Here is a 17,019-nt window from a genome sequence, read left to right on the forward strand (position 1 = left end):
TTATCCAGCGATGAGGCAACATAAGAACATACGAAATAGGAGCAGGCCATACGGCCCCTCGAGCCTGCTCCGCCATTCAATAAGGTCATGGCTGATCTTCGACCTCAACTCCACCTTCCCGCCTTATCCTCCATTTCTAATGGTCTTATATCTAAAAAATTCCCTTAGTGTCCAACAGCTCGAAAAACATCCCGTTCCAAACCTCCAGGTCCATGAAATACAAACAGGGCAAACCAGCGAATAAGAAATGGTAGCGCAAGTAGGACCGAGTTGTATTGCCTTTGTGGGTTCGATTGCCAGGGCACTGGGGCCACGTATAACCCTAGGGGCCACAGTTCTGACACCCCAGGCCTAGACAGTGCTTGGAGCACAGGGACTGATAATACAGTCTGATTTTTTTTTTTTCGTTCATGAGATGTGGGCGTCGCTGGCGAGGCCGGCATTTATTGCCCATCCCTAATTTCCCTTGAGAAGGTGGTGGTGAGCCGCCTTCTTGAACCGCTGCAGTCCGTGTGGTGAAGGTTCTCCCACAGTGCTGTTAGGAAGGGAGTTCCAGGATTTTGACCCAGCGACGATGAAGGAACGGCGATATATTTCCAAGTCGGGATGTTCGGGGATGGTGTGTGACTTGGAGGGGAACGTGCTGCTCTTGTCCTTCTAGGTGGTAGAGGTCGCGGGGTTTGGGGGGTGCTGTCAAAGAAGCCTTGGTGAGTTGCTGCAGTGCATCCTTTGGATGGCACACACTGCAGCCACTGTGCGCCGGTGGTGAAGGAAGTGAATGTTTAGGGTGGTGGATGGGGTGCCAATCAAGCAGGCTGCTTTGTCCTGGATGGTGTCGAGCTTCTTGAGTGTTGTTGGAGCTGCACTCATCCAGGCAAGTGGAGAGTATTCCATCACACTCCTGACCTGTGCCTTGTAGATGGTGGAAAGGCTTTGGGGAGTTAGGAGGTGAGTCACTTGCTGCAGAATACCCAGCCTCTAACCTGCTCTTGTAGCCACAGTATTTATATGGCTGGTCCAGTTAAGTTTTTGGTCAATGGTGACCCCCAGGATGTTGATGGTGGGGGATGCGGCGATGGTAATGCCATTGAATGTCAAGGGGAGGTGGTTAGACTCTCTCTTGTTGGAGATGGTCATTGCCTGGCACTTGTCTGGCGCGTAAGTTACTTGCCACTTATCAGCCCAAGCCTGGATGCTGTCCAGGTCTTGCTGCATGCGGCATGGACTGCTTCATTATCTGAGGGGTTGCGAATGGAACTGAACACTGTGCAATCGTCAGCGAACATCCCCATTTCTGACCTTATGATGGAAGGAAGGTCATTAATGAAGCAGCTGAAGATGGTTGGGCCTAGGACACTGCCCTGAGGAACTCCTGCAGCAATGTCCTGGGGCTGAGATGATTGGCCTCCAACAACCACTACCATCTTCCTTTGTGCTAGGTATGACTCCAGCCACTGGAGAGTTTCCCCGATTGCCACACTCGGTCAAATGCTGCCTTCATGTCAAGGGCAGTCACTCTCACCTAACCTCTGGAATTCAGCTCTTTTGTCCATGTTTGGACCAAGGCTGCAATGAGATCTGGAGCCGAGTAGTTCTGGCGGAACCCAAACTGAGCAGTGAGCAGGTTATTGGTGAGAAAGTGCCGCTTGATAGCACTGTCAACTACACCTTCCATCACTTTGCTGATGATTGAGAGTGGACTGATGGGGCGGTAATTGGCCGGATTGGATTTGTCCTGCTTTTTGTGGACAGGGCAATTTTCCACATTGTCGGGTGGATGCCAGTGTTGTAGTTGTACTGAAACAGTTTGGCTAGAGGTGCGGCTAGTTCTGGAGCACAAGTCTTCAGCAGTACAGCTATTACTCGCTCAGATCTGGATAAGAGCGTAATGAGACTAAGAGAGAGTACAAAAAAGTCTAAGACTGGTTTGGAGTGCATGTGTGTAAACGCACGAAGCGTAAACAAGGTTAGTGAGCTGCAGGTGCAAATAGCCACATGGGAATACGATGTAGTGGCGATAAAGGAGACCTACCTCAAAAAAGGCAGGACTGGGTACTAAATATTCCTGGATACAAGGTGTTCAGGAAAGATAGGGAAGGAAAGAAAGGAAGGGTGGGTGGCAGTATTGATTAAGGAAAATATTGCAGTACTGGAGAAAGAGGATGTCCTAGAGGGGTCAAGGACAGAATCTATTTGGTTAGAGTTAAGAAACAACAGAGGTGCCATTACACTACTGGGTGTATTCTATAGGCCACCAACTGGTGGGAAGGATATAGAGGAGCAAATTTGCAGGGAAATTACAGAGAGGTGCAAAAGCCATAGAGTAGTGATAATGGGGGACTTCAACTATCCTAATATACACTGGGATAACAATAATAATAAAGCAAAGAAGGGGAGGAATTTTTGAAATGTGTTCAGGAGAACTTTCTCGACCAGTACGTTTCCGGCCCAACGAGGAAGGAGACATTGCTGGACTTGGTTCAAGGGAATGAGGCGGGCCAAGTGGAGCAAGTGTCAGGGGGGGAGCATTTAGGGAACAGCGATCATAGTATCATAAGATTTAGAATAGCTATGGAAAAGGACACAGACCACTCAAGTAAAAATACTCATTTGGAGGAGGGCCAATTTCATTGGGATGAGAACAGATCTGGCCCAGGTAAATTGGAATCAAAGATTGGCAGGCAAAACTGTAATTCAACAGTGGGCGACGTTTAAGGAGGAGATGGTTCGGGTACAGTCTCGGCACATTTCCATGAGGCAGAAAGGTAGGACAACTATAGCCAGAGCTCCCTGGATGGCAAGAGATAGTGAGTAAGATGAAACGGAAAGAAGGGGCGTATGACAGATGTCAGGTTGATAATACATGTGAGAACCAGGCAGAATATACAAAGTTCAGAGGCGAAGTGAAAAAGAAATAAGAGGGGCAAAGAGAGAGTATGAGAATAGACTGGTGGCCAACATAAAAGAGAATCCAAAAGTCTTCTACAGGCATGTAAACTGTAAACGAGTAATAAGGAGGGGTAGGGCTGATTCGGGACCATAAAGGAGATCTACTCATGGAGGCAGAGGGGATGGCCGAGGTACTAAATAAGTACTTTACCAAGGAAGAAGATGCTACCACAGTCTCAGTGAAGGAAGATACAGTTGAGATAATGGATGGGCTAAAAATTGATAAGGAGGTACTTGAAAGGCTAGCTGTACTCAAAGTAGATAAGTCACCCGGTCTGGATGGGATGCACCCTAGGATGCTGAGGGAAGTAAGGGTGGAAATTGGGGAGGTACTGGCCATAATCTTCCAAACATCCTTAGATACGGGGCTGGTGCCAGAGGATTGGAGAATTGCAAATGTTACACCCTTGTTCAAAAGAGTGTTCAAGGATAAACCCAGCAACCAAAGGCCAGTCAGTTTAACCTCAGTGGTGGGGAAACTTTTAGAAACGATAATCTGGGACAGAATTAACGGTCACTTGGACGAGGGTGGATTGATTAGGGAAAGCCAGCACGGATTTGTTAAAGGCAAATCGTGTTTAACTAACCTGATAGAGTTTTTTTGATGAAGTAACAGAGAGGGTCGATAAGGGCAATGCAATTGATGTGGTGTATATGGACTTTTAAATGCGTTTCATAAAGTGCCGCACGGTAGGCTTATCATCAAGATTGCAGCCCATGGAATAAAGGGGGCAGTAGCAACATAGATACAGGATTGGCTAAGGGACAGGAAATGGAGAGTAGTGATGAGCGGTTGTTTTTCGGACTGGAGGGAGGTGTACAGGGGTGTTCCCCGGGGGGGCGGTGCTGGGACCACTGCTTTTCTTGATATATATTAATAACTTGGACTTGGGTGTACAGGGCACAAAACTTGGAAGGGTAGTAAACAGTGAGGAGGATAGTGATAGACTGCAAGAGGATATAGACAGGCTGGTGGCATGGGCGGACACGTGGCAGATGAAATTTAATGCAGAAAAATGCGAAGTGATGCATTTCGGTAGGAAGAACGAGGAAGGCAATATAAACTAGAGGGCACAACTCTAAAAGGGGTACATGCACTTATCGTTGAAGGTGGTAGGGCAGGTTGAGAAAGTGGTTAAAAAAGCATAAGCGATCCTGAGCTTTATAAATAGAGGCGTCGAGTACAAGAGTATTGAAGTCATGATGAACCTTTATAAAACATTGGTTCGGCCACAACTGGAGTATTGAGTCCAGTTCTGAGCACCTCACTTCATGAAAGATGTGAAGGCCTTAGAGAGGGTGCAGAAGAGATTTACAAGAATGATTCCAGGGATGAGGGACTTTAGTTACGTGGATAGACTGGAGAAGCTGGGGTTGTTCTCCTTGAAACAGAGAAGGTTGAGGGGAGATTGATAGAGGTATTTAAAATCATGACGGGTCTAGACAGAGTAGATAGAGAGAAACTGTTCCCATTGGCAGAAGGGTCAAGAACCAGAGGACATAGATTTAAGGTGATTGGCAAAAGAACCAAAAGGTGACATGAGGAAAAATGTTTTTACACAGCGAGTGGTTAAGATCTGGAATGCACTGCCCGAGGGGGTGGTGGAGGCAGATTCAATCATTGCCTTCAAAAGGGAACTGGATAAGAACTTGAAAGGAAAAAACTTGCAGGGCTATGGGGAAAGGGCAGGGGAGTGGGACTAGCTGGATTGCTCTTGCATAGAGCCGGCATGGACCAGATTGGCCAAATTGCCTCCTTCCATGCTGTAACCTTTTAATGATTGTATGGGAGCACCAGAGGGAGGCAGTGGTATGTTTGTATAATTTTTAAATCCTCAGAAGGATGAAAAAAAAACTTGCATTTATATAGTGCCTTTCACAACCTCTGGACGTCCCACAGCACTTTACAACCAATTAAGTACTTTTGAAGTGTAGTCATTATTGTAATGTCGGAGCCGCAGCAGCCAATTTGTGCACAGCAAGATCCCATAAACAGCAATGAGATAATGACCAGATCATGTTTTTAGGTTTTGGTTGAGGGATAAATATTGGCCAGGACGATAAGACAGAGAAGCTTCAGTAAGAACCTCGAGAGTAAATGCCCCACAGGAGGGTAAACTGAACTCAACGGCAGGAGGATAAATTGACCCCAAAGAATCCAGCCCAGGCATTAATGTACTCCAGTCGGTGCCGATCCCTTACCTGGCTGTCTGTAGCATCATCACCGTGTTCTCTCCTTCGTACGTGCAGGTGGGCGAGAACGTGACGTAGATATCTGGGAGACCACTGGACCGCGAGTACCCATGACCACCGCACGCCATTCGACATTCCTCGATTCCGGCACTGGCTACCCAGCTGGTGAAGGCCTTCAACCCGGCAGACAGGGCATGGAGCTAGAATCAAACCACAGCCGTGAGCATAGCGGTCAAGACATAGCCGGGGTGGGGTCGAGCAGGGGCAAGCAAACACGCACATTTGGGAACCAAGGGAAATCACTGAACAGCGGCAGAAGATACATCCCACATTCACGTATCCCTTGTACCGGCCACTACAGTAGGTAGATTACGTACATTCTCCCAAACAGGATTCAGAACTGATGATTTTTCTGGAAGCTCACATGGGCAGTAGAGAAGGGAATATGGAGCAGCTCCTAGTAGAAATGTACATAGAATTTACAGCACAGAAATAGTCCATTCGGCCCCTATGCCGATGTGTATGCTCTGTACGAGCCTCCACCCACTCTTTACTTTGTCTCACCCTATCAACATAAGCTTCTATTCGTTTCTCCCTCATGTGTTTATCTAGCTTCCCCTGCTATTCGCCTCAACCACTCCATGTGGCAGTGAATTGCACACAAGTAACTCTGGCACTCTGAGTAAAGACCTGTTTATAGGAGCTTCCCAGACGTGTCTGCTGCACTGAGCCAAAGTTCCAGTGTATTCAGGGGTTTGCCCCAAACTGATTTCTTGTAGGACCCTCTTGCTGGCAGAAAGGAAGGAATTCAACCCCTTCAGCTCAGGCCATAATTCCTCCTCCTCTGGTCACTACATGTCAGGAAGACATGCCTTGTGTAGGCTTTGGGTGAATAGATGGAGAAGAGGAAAAAATAAAAAACACATGCACCAGAAAAACTGAATTGAAACCATAACACTGGGATGGTAGGGGTTTCCTGAATGGCTTTTTAAAAATTGATTCGCAGGATGTGGGCATCGCTGGCAAGGCCATTTATTGCCCAACCCTAGTTCTCCTTGACAAGGTGGTGGCGGGCCTTCTACTTGAACCACTGCAGTCCGTGAGGCACAGATGCTCCCACGATGTTAGGTAGAGTGTTCCAAGATTTTGACGGACGATGAATATATGTCCAAGCTTGGATGGTGTGTGACTTCGAGAGGAACTTGGAGGTGGTGGTGTTCCCGTGCACCTGCTACCCTTGTCCTTCTAGGTGGTGGAGGTCGAGGGTTTGGGAGGTGCTGTCGAAGAAGCCTTGGTGACTTGCTGCAGCGCATCCTGTAGATGGTACACACTGCAGCCACGGTGCGCCGGTGGTGGAGGGAGTGGATGTGTGAGATGGTGGAGGGGCTGTTGGTTAAACGGACTGCTTAAAGAATGTGGCACTGAGACATGGGGCCAGGGAACTACCCCATTGGGACTGTGGCCTGGGCCGAAATAGCTGATCTTAGCTTGCGCACCTTTGGACGCACTGCCATTACTTCAGCTCAACATTTGATGGGGAGAGGGAGAGTGAAATAAATGAGGATGGGCTGCAATGCACCCATGTTGAACAGCCTCGCCGTCTAGATTCACGTGAGAACGGTTCAGAACAGGGTGAGGTTAGAAAAGGCAGCTGGCAGCCAAGGAGCCATACCCAAACAGTCAGCGCCTTCAGGAGGGGGGCAAAAACGAGGATGGATTGGGAGGGGGCCAATCTCATTGAGGAATCATTAATGACCTATTGTTCTCTCGTATGCTGCGTGTCCTCTAATTCCTTTTAGAAGGAACCTCCAACAGGAGACAGTTGAGGTAGGATGGATAATGGGACACAATAGAATGCTCTGGAATGAAGGACACCAGCTGCTCAACTGCTGTAGACTGCACGTAGAACCGTTTATGCAAAAGACAATTGAGCCTGCAGCAATTAGAATAATGCGGCATAGCCTCCCGCACCACGCCTCTCCCCCCCACACTCCATACCTCAGGTAACTGGCTATAGTCTCCATCGTTCATATCCCCGGTGATGCGATGGTACGTGTCCCTCATGAAGTTTCCTACAAAGCGGAAGGCGTAGGCTGTCGCCAGCAGGGGGAAGAGCTTATACTGTTGAGTCTGATAATCGAGTATCTGGGGTTCTGGGGCACTAGAGAGATCAGTCACAGCCAGCGTTACTTATACCCGAAACAAAAGATCCAATCGCATTGCGGCAGACACAAGAAGTGAAGCCAATTCTATGCATTTTGGGACAATTGGAGCTTTCAAGACCGAGATCAATAGATATTTATTAGGTAAGTGCATCAAAGGGATTTGGAGCTAAGGCAGGTAAATAGAGTTAAGGTACAGATCGACCGTGATCTAACTGAATGGCGGAGCAGGCTCGAGGGGCTGAATGGCCTACTCCTGTTCCTATGTTCATTGATGAGTAAGGCCTAGTTTAAATTAAAAGCCTCTAAATTTACTCCACTCCTTTTATTCAGCAAAGGCAACAAGTAACACTCCACTAAATTATCTTTTGTTCACTTTTGCTTTTTGAGTGCATGACATAAAAATCTGACTTGCATTAAGGGCCTGCACTCACACCATATTCTCACGTGAAGATTCCGCAAGGACGGGCCGGAGAGATACTCAGTCATGACAATATATCACCACCAAATTGCAGTGGACTTGATCCCAACTGGGGCTCTCCATGTTACTGCTGGGTGTGTGCTCTCAAGTTTTGGGGTTTACATCTATCTGACTCAAAAAGGATCTATATAGTCTCAACATCAAATGATATTATGGATTACTAAAGGATGGCTAAACCTTATTAAATCAGTCTCAGGCAGAGCAGTGGAGCAGGGAGCAATAGGACGCCCATGTGTACTCACTATACCTTTTGTTTAATTTGCTCTTGGCACGTGAGCAATACTGGCAAGGCAGCATTTATTGCGATTCCGTGCCCTTATGCGATTGGAGTCACATGTGGGCCAGACCAGGTAAGGACGGCAGGTTTCCTTCCCTGAAGGACAATAGTGAACTAGTTGGGTTTTTACGACAATCCGACAGCTTCATGGTCACTTTTCTGGTGCCATTCCACAAGTTACTAGTTTTTTGGAATTCAGTTTCGCAACTTGTCATGGTGGGATTTGATCTCACTATCTCCCAGCACCGTAACAACTAGGCTACCAAATGACATGCATTTCTCTACTGGGAGAGGAGAGGAGAAACGAAACAGTCAGCCTTGAGCACTTATCAGTCCTGAGGAACCCATGAGAAGGGAAGGGAGAAACACACCTTCAGAAAGAGGGAGTTATACCCTCAAAAAGACATGCACACACACGCACAACGCACATTTCTGTCAATTTTCTCACTTGGTCTCCAGAAGGAACTGGTTCAAGTTGGGGTTGCTCAGGTACCAATTATGCTTCGGTACCTTGCGCAAGTGACGATCCTCCACGTGACCCCACAGTGAGCGTCGGCAGGTTATTGAACCGATGAGGGCATCACAGCCGAGCTCACTCCTGTCCTCAACACACACACACACACACACACACACACACACACACGAGCGGGGATCACTTGACAGCAATCAGGATCCGGAATCGTGGCCTATTCCTCTCCCCCCAGCCTCGGAGGAACGAGGCCAACCATGGCATCCCACTGTCTGCCCCAGCCGAGATAAATCATCACAGCAGAGACCAGGCAGTAAAGCTGGACATGCCTCTCAGCACCCTTCACCTGGAGGGGTGGGTGGCAATGTTCAAGAATAATATACTGCTGGTCTCCCACACTCCCAAGTGAAAAGTGCAGGACTTACCCAGGTTTCAGCTCAGACTGGTGTCGGACTGCACTGTAGCGGATGACGATGGTACACGCTTGAGACAATGCACGTGCCGAGTCTCCCACAATCATAGAGCGGACGAAGACCATCGTGCCATAGGTTAACTTGTCACTTGGAGGCTTCATGTACGTCCCATCTGGCATCACCTTTTAATAAGAGAAGCCAACAAAAATGATCCAATCATTGTACCCTTGTTCCTGTGACACATCTCTAGTAACTCACCATACAACCCAATGAGAACCTGCGGCTTCTTTTTTGATCAGTGCAAGGGATGTTAGCATTGGAAAATGGAGCACTTTCTCATATCGAGCACCTACTTTCTGCCACAAGCACTCCCAGATCAGTTATAATACGTTTGGAGGCAGGGTAAACCTCGCTCTATTCTGCCCTACCTTAGAATAGTGCCCCTTACTGCAGCAGTGTGCTCATACCCATTTCCCACACCAGCCATCCTGCCAGACTCAGTGACATTGCCAATTTAGTGCTGGGTTAGTGGCAGCTCTGTGCTGTGGTCCTACTCACTCTTCCATTCCTACCTGCAAGGCCTTCTCCTCTTGTGCCCACACATTCACCTCCAGACTCCTAGCCGGCCTCCCAAGCTCCATCTTACTTAAATCAAATTTATGCACAGCTCCAACACCCACATCTTATTCTCATTGACTTCAAACTACTTGGCCCTCAGCTGCGTCCCTCCCTGGCACACTCTTCCCGACCACCTTCAAACCTACGTCCCTGTGAGCACCCTCAGCTCTTCTAAATCTGTGCATTCCTCCCCTTCTTTACTCCACTAACTGAGGTGACGGTGTGAGGGAGCTGGATTAACACAAGTAGAGATACAGTCAGTAACACAGAGCGCTGTTGGGTGGAGGGTTAGTGAGTGACAGTGTGAGGGAGTTGGATTAATATTAGTAGTAGAGATACAGTCGGTAACACTTGAGTAATTGCCCAATTTCAACCATTAATTCAGCTCCCTCACTGCATCAAACTCTGCTTCTCATCTGTAGTGTGGAAATGGCTTTAGGAGGCCCAAAGGAAATACTGTGAAAGGAGAATGTGAGTAAGGCAGATCCTAACCACATGTTCAGCGTGAGATGTCACACAGCAGTCATCCTGCACATTACCTTCGCGTATCTCATCAGCATGTTTTCACGTGGAACACCAACGTTCTCCAGCTTCAGGTAGCCGTTGTCCACCTCGTCATACCCGAATTTCGGTCCGATATCACCCACCACCACACCTGGGGAGCGGAGGGAAAAAAAGAGGGAGGTCAGTGAAACACAGCACTATCAACAATCAAGGCAGACCATACCTGGCCTAGCAACCAAGGCTGGGCCTGATTCAGCACTCTAGCCGGTGCATGAGCAGTAGGCAAAATAACCCAAGAGGTCAGTGTCCCAGTAACTATTGCTGGGCTGTTAACTGATGAGCATGCAGGTCCTTAGTGGGTATTGCCTCATGGGCTATCCAACACTACAAACAGCAGTACTTGTGTCCCATGGCTGGCTCAGTGGGTACATAGGATTATAGGAATTGCTTTGATGAAAAAGTCCATCTAATTTGCCTTCTACCATCTTGGTAGTTACATGAAACAATGATAATGGAGTTGTTGAGTAATCATGGCAATTAGTCTCTATCAAGTAGTCTACAACAGACCCAGACATGAAGCGAGGAAAATCCCAGTGAAGAGCTTTGGGAACCAGAGGTCCAAAGTCATCTGTTCCTCCCAAGCATGCTTCACCTCTTGTAATACTGAGCCACACGGACCAGGAAGGACTGATCAGTGGTGTGCTGAACTGGGGCACTGCAATTCACTTCAGCGTTCCTCAGCTGTTTTCGTCATGTGAGGGGGAAGAAAAAGGAAGAAGAGCAAAAATAAAATAAAAACAAACAGCCAGGGTTCCTGCTTCTGATAAATATCCAATGAGTCCTGCTAGAAATTCCACATGCTTAGACATCAGGATCAGGCTCAGCTGTCAGTTGAATCATAGAACAGGAGTAGGCCATTCAGCCCCTCGAGCCTGTTCTGTCATTCTATTAGAGCATGGCTGATCTGTACCTCAACCCCATTTACCAGCCTTTGATCCATATCCCTTGCTACCTGCTGACGCTCACTATTAAGGCTCAGTGGGCACACAGGTGCGGTACCAGAGGGAATCCGGGCTCCAGCAAGAAACTGTGCTTTTAGAAAAAGAATTTGGAAGGGGGAGAAAGTAGTTCTGAATCAGGAGTGATAAAACACAGAACGCCAGGCTCCTTACCAGGCAGAGGCTCGTGGGTGCCCATCCTGCGGATCGGAACAATGAAAGCGTGCAGCCCCCTGCACTGACCTTGGGTGTAGAGCTGAGCGAGGACGATAGCATGGTTTGCCGTCTTTCCCACTACAAGAGAAGAAAGACAAGAGTCAAAGACGAGAAATAGTTACACACATTCAAGTCGGGAAGGGAGGCAAAACCTCTCAAACAAATTCCCTGCCAACAGTGCTCGCTTTCTTCCTCCCTTCCAGGGGTCTGGGAGAGGGGTCAGAAGAGAATGAGAATCATTGCTTAATCATAGAATTTTACAGCACAGAAGGAGGCCATTCGGCCCACTGTGTCTGTTCTTTGAAAGAGCTATCCAATTAGTCCCACTCCGCTACTTTCCCCCCCCCCCCCATTCCCGTAACCCTGCAAATGTTTCCTTTTTAAGTATATATCCAATTCCCATTTGAAGGTTACTAGTGAATCTGCTTCCACCACCCTTTCAGCCTTAAGGTCTAATATTTGCTTTGCTGCTCATGAAAATTAATTAAGGACCTTAGTAACCTTCAGAATTCATTTAGCCAGATTATAAAACAAGTTAAATCAAAAAACAATGGCCATGTATAACCAGACTTGTCGGTATCTGCTTTAGAAACTTGCAGACGCTCGATTCAAAAACAGACTAGTTCTAAGCCTGCTTCTTCCATCTGCTGTTGAATCCCAGTCTACAAAACCCCTATGGCAGTGGCTTGCTAAGAGGTGTACCTGAAGAGAGTCCAGGGCAATTTGCCCCTCCATGTGGGGATACAAACGATTTTCACTCAGCCCCTTTTGCCCTCGCTCCTATGCTGCAGCATCTTGGATACGTGCACCCTCCCCAACCCCCGCTTCCTGCCCTAAATAGCAGCTTTGGCTCGGTGGTAGCATTCACGCCTCTGAGTCAGAAGGTTGTGGGTTCAAGTCTCACTCCAGAGACTTGAGCACATGATTCAGGCTGAAACTCCAGTGCAGTACTGAGGGAGTGCTGCACTGACGGAGGTGCCATCTTTCGGATGAGACGTTAAATCAAAGCTCTGGTGGACATAAAAGATCCCATGGCACAATTTGAAGAGGCCCGGTGCCCTGGCCAATATGTCTCTCTCAACCAACATCGCTAAAAAAAAAAAGATTATCTAGTCATTATCACATTGCTGTTTGGCTGGGTGGCTCATTTTCGGCTGGCACAGACACGATGGGCCAAATGGCCGCCTTCTGTGGCGGTAATTTTCTATGATTCTATGAACTTACAGGTCTCCTCTCCCCAGCAGTAAACATCACTAGGCTCACTTACATCCTCCGGGCCACCACTTGATTGAGGTCACTGTCGGGCTGTTCAGCACAAACTCCTGAGTTGAAGGGTCGTAGGTTGCTGTCGTCTCCAAGCCACGGATGAACGAGCCTGAAAGCGACAGAGAACTAAAAATGGCAGCCAGCCTCTGCACTCAAGACACAATGCGCACAGTACAGCAAAACGCTTTCTCCCCTTCGAGACACTTTTTTAAAATTTGTTTTCGAAATGTGGGTGACGCTGGAAAGGCAATGTCTGTTGCCAATCCCCAGTTGCTCTGAGGTGGTGATGGTGGTGGGCCTTCTCCTTGAGTAGCAATGTTTGTATTAAGTAATGTGCTAGACCACTTCGGAGGGCATTAAAAAGTTAACCACTAAGTGGGAGGAGTCACATGTAGGCCAGACCGAAATGGGGTGGCAGGACATTAGTGAAGCATTTAGATTTTTAAGACTATCTGGCGGCTTTCGTGCTCTATTTGTTCTGGTGCCAGCCCACGGATCACCGAATTTAATGACGTGCCAATATGGGAGCTCAAGTCAACAGGGGCTACTGGTCCACTGCACTACTGTACCAACTCAGTCTGGGACATCAGTGATGTGATACAACGGACCGCAGCTGCTCGCTTCACCAGCCTGCAGTCAGCTCCAGCACTACCCGCAGGTCCAAGTCAGACAACCAACTCTGCACTGTGCAAGGTCAGTTCTGAGACTGGCCAGTCGGCTCTCAGGGAGAACAAATGCCGCAGGGGTCGTTCACCCAAGCTGGTACTGGTAAGGCAGCTAGAAGCAGAGGTCTTGTTAACCCAGCTTTGTTTGTATGTCTTTTAGAGTTGACACCAAGTGTACATGTGCTGCTTTGCTCCCTTTACAGACCGAATCAGGGTGACAATTTAAATGTTACAAATTTTTGCAAGGAACAGCGCATGGTGTCCAGTTTAACACCTTTCGCCATGTTGGGGGTGGGAGGGGAGGAGAGGGAGGGGCAGAGAACACGAGGGAGAAAACACACACATATACATAAGTACTTGCTGAGCGGTTTACATTACTGAACAACATGAACACAATGACGAGTTCCACAAACAGCATGTGGCACCAAGTCAGTCAGTCAGTCAGTCGCCCTATTTGTTTGGGAGGGTCCCTGGATAGGATTTAATGAAGTCAAAAATCCTGGGAGCTCAAAACTACTCAAGCCATTAAGGGGAGAGGGAGGGAAATTATTAGTGGAAGATTCCATTGGGGGATTGGTTGGGGGGGGGGGGCACAAAAAATATCAATTTCTCTCCCCCCCCACCCCCCATAGTGACTTCTTTCCTATCTGTGAAACCACCCGACCGCATAAGTCCCACACTCGAGTCATGTACCCGATGGACTTTGCCTCTCCTGCTACTGGGGTTGCATTGGTATTTGTTCCACTTCAGGACGCAGACCACAGCGGGCAATTGCAAGCCATGACTCTATATATTTGCACTGTGTGGTAAAACCAATTGCCCTGTAAAAGAGTGCAGTGATAAAGGCCTCTCCCAGTGCAGGTTACGTCAAGGTTGAGCAGCAAACTATTGCTTCAGGATAGTAGATAAACTGCACGGCGGGTGACAGTACCTCTTCCGTAAGACATAACTCTACCTCAAGAGTTTTCTTTGTACGTCTGATAACTGGCTTTTGAATCCAGCCCAGACTCAGAGGATGAAGGTCTCTCTCTGGTACCCGTATGGGTCCAATGTCAATGAGTTTGGGCAGCATGAACAGAGGTCCTTCTTGTTACCAGACCAAAGCACAGAACTGTCTAGGTGGCCAGTGCGGGAAACGGACACGTCACAAACTCGAGCAGGACAGGATCTGCAGGGTGTCTGTCTATCTGTTAGATTTTGCTGCATATTCTATATTTATTGACTTGATATCAACAGAAACCCTGCGCTGTTAACTAATGAATGATAGCATTGTTTTTCTTTTGGAAGTTAGAAGGTGGGGCAGCGGAGGAGTCAGACGGTCCCTGGGAGCGTGTCAATATTTGGAGGGAGCTTCCCGAGTGCGTGTCAATAACCGTAGGGGAACGTCCCTTGCGTGAAAAGGTAGGAAATGGGCCAAAGGACGTTGCTCGGACAGTAGAAAGGAGTTTGATCAGGCCATACACTACACTGTAGGGGAGACTGAGTAGAAAAGTGTCCCATTCTCTACCACTGACATCACTCAGCAATTAGTGCAAAAAAAAAATTCCTTCCCCCCCTTAAAAGTGGTCAGGTTTGCATTTTTGTGTGTCGCTGGTAACACAGTGTGCAAAGAGGCTCAAGGGCACAGCACTGAAGTGGAGATTTACCCCACTGTCTCAAAATTTTGGGGTGGGGGGGGGGGGGGGGGGGAGAATAGGGTCATTCAGAGCACAGTTGCTTCATGAAATCTGGCAACCCAACGATAGTCCAATGGACTCATCCAACAGCAACGATTGCCAATTCACATGCAGGAAGCTTGTATGCAGGGGCTAAGAACCCCATGGGAACTTGATTTGCAACCCTTTGATTGAAGTGAAGACAGGTTTGAGAGAGGTGGGCCACCCAAAGATTATAAGGTAAGAGCACTCGACTCTCAACCATGTAGGCAAGAATTTGGGTATCAATCGCCTACATGCAGAGCTGGCAAGTTAAGTGAGAAAGGAAAGTGCCCTGTGCAGAAGCACAGAAATGCTCCCCCACCCGAGCCTCATCTTTACTGGCTAGCTGTCCGCAGGACTACCATGGGGGTCACTTGTGAAGTGCAGGCTAAACCGTCAACACCCCTATCAAGTGGGCATGGTGTCATGAGCCCAGTGAGGCTTTAGAGAATGGATAGGGCTGAGATATTAGAGTCTAATTAAATTCTAACTCTAGACTACTGTACAGCAGGCTGCTCGTGTACTGTACCATGGCCCATCTCAGTCTGGGCATAGGTGCCAATGATCTGCAGGTTCCAAGCTGGCATGAAGAAGCGATCTTGCTGTTCGGGAGTAGCCTGGTTGAGGATGGTGGGCAGGAACATGCCCAGGTGGAGATCCAGGGGCTCTGGCCGTCCACGGTGCACATAGCTGTGGAGATACAGGCGGAAGGAGTCCAGGGAGAGGAACAGGAAGAAGGGTCAGACAGAGAGAGAGAGAGAGAGAGAGAGAGAAAGACACACATACACACACGGGTTTCATTAGAGCTCTGATTAACTCTTGTATGCTGCAGCAATTACTGTCAATTACGGTTGGGATTTTACCAGTTAGTGCAAAAGAGGTGAATCTGGAACATTCAATCAGAAGTTAACCACAGCGATTAATGGCAGCGAGACCATCAAGAAGCCATTCGCGTGCCCATTGCCTTGCACTCTCTCCCAAAACACACATCGGGGTTTTGTGCCCAGATCAATCAGTATATTTGAGACCTGTGACCGTCTCAACTCTTCCAGGTCGAGTCCTAGCTGTGCATTTCCCGTGAAACCTGGCCGCTAATGACATTTCTTGGCTGCGACGTTTCCCGATTGGGGCCCTTTGCAGTTCTGTGTGCCGGTCAGTCCAGCTGAGGCACTCGCCGACAGCTGGGAGTTGCACAGCTCTCTGCTGACCGCAAATCACAGGGAAATTACCAATGAAAATGTCGATTGTACAAAGCTCTTTTTTTAGAAAAATGAGAGTGATGAACCTTTAATTGAAACAAGACACCATTTTGTGTCACACAGACAATATTTTGTGAATGCCTCAAACTTTTACAGTAATGTACAGGACTTTGTAACAGAAAAAATAAAAATGTTGGAAATACACAGCGGGTAAATCAGCACCTGTACAGGAAAAATACAGGGTTAACAGTCCCTATCGAGACCCTTCAACAGAGCATCAATCTGGCTTTTCTCTTTTCAGGTGCTGATTTACCTGCTGTGTTATTCCAACAATTTTATGGCATTTTCTGTAGCTGCACTTTGAGTGTTTGCTCGGTGGACTGTGCTTTGTTTGATAAGTTTGGAAACTTACCTTAGCTCAAATAAATGTTTTTTCATCACTTCCGAGTTAGCAAACCTGTTCCAATTCCATGTAAATGCAGCTCTACTCACTTAACTGAGGGGATGACGGGGGGGGGGGGGGGGGAATGAACACTTGCAAATTGCTTATCACCCAATACTTACCTTCTCCTTTGAGTCCTTTTATTGTCAGATTATAAATAAAATGTTGAGACAGGGAGATGGAGTTTGTACCTGCATTGGGCAATTTACTTCTACAACTCACAGCTATCGTATTTAAATGAGGCATCAGGCCACTCTGCGATGCACGCGCCCACACATACACACACTCTTCACTTGCAATAGGCAAGTGCTTTGGTTTGATTCTTAGGCTCTTTCCAGATGATCTAATGTAGTGAGTATTTAAAGCACTTGCACATTAAGCGGTAGTCACAATGCGCTAAAGACTTAATTCTATCTGTTAGAATCTCAGTCTTCTCTGGCACAACATCAACTCAACAGTGTCCAAGAATG

The 17,019-nt window shown here is 47.8% G+C and overlaps 1 protein-coding gene across 2 annotated transcripts in view; it reads right to left on the reverse strand.

Annotated features, from left to right (window-relative positions):
* acox1 (acyl-CoA oxidase 1, palmitoyl) overlaps positions 1-17,019 on the reverse strand; it is a 65,257-nt gene that overhangs the window by 17,850 nt on the left and 30,388 nt on the right. The window contains exons 3-9 of one of the 2 annotated variants that reach the window (XM_068004377.1): positions 15,438-15,598; positions 12,548-12,655; positions 11,239-11,358; positions 10,102-10,217; positions 8,957-9,126; positions 7,141-7,303; positions 5,152-5,342 (exon numbers count right to left, since the gene is read on the reverse strand). In XM_068004377.1, coding sequence (XP_067860478.1) covers positions 5,152-5,342; positions 7,141-7,303; positions 8,957-9,126; positions 10,102-10,217; positions 11,239-11,358; positions 12,548-12,655; positions 15,438-15,598 — 1,029 coding nt within the window. The remainder of the gene's footprint in view (positions 1-5,151; positions 5,343-7,140; positions 7,304-8,956; positions 9,127-10,101; positions 10,218-11,238; positions 11,359-12,547; positions 12,656-15,437; positions 15,599-17,019) is intronic. The other variant, XM_068004376.1, reaches the window with a different exon arrangement.

Source organism: Heptranchias perlo, chromosome 23 (assembly GCF_035084215.1).
Source record: "Heptranchias perlo isolate sHepPer1 chromosome 23, sHepPer1.hap1, whole genome shotgun sequence".
Lineage (NCBI taxonomy): Eukaryota > Metazoa > Chordata > Chondrichthyes > Hexanchiformes > Hexanchidae > Heptranchias > Heptranchias perlo.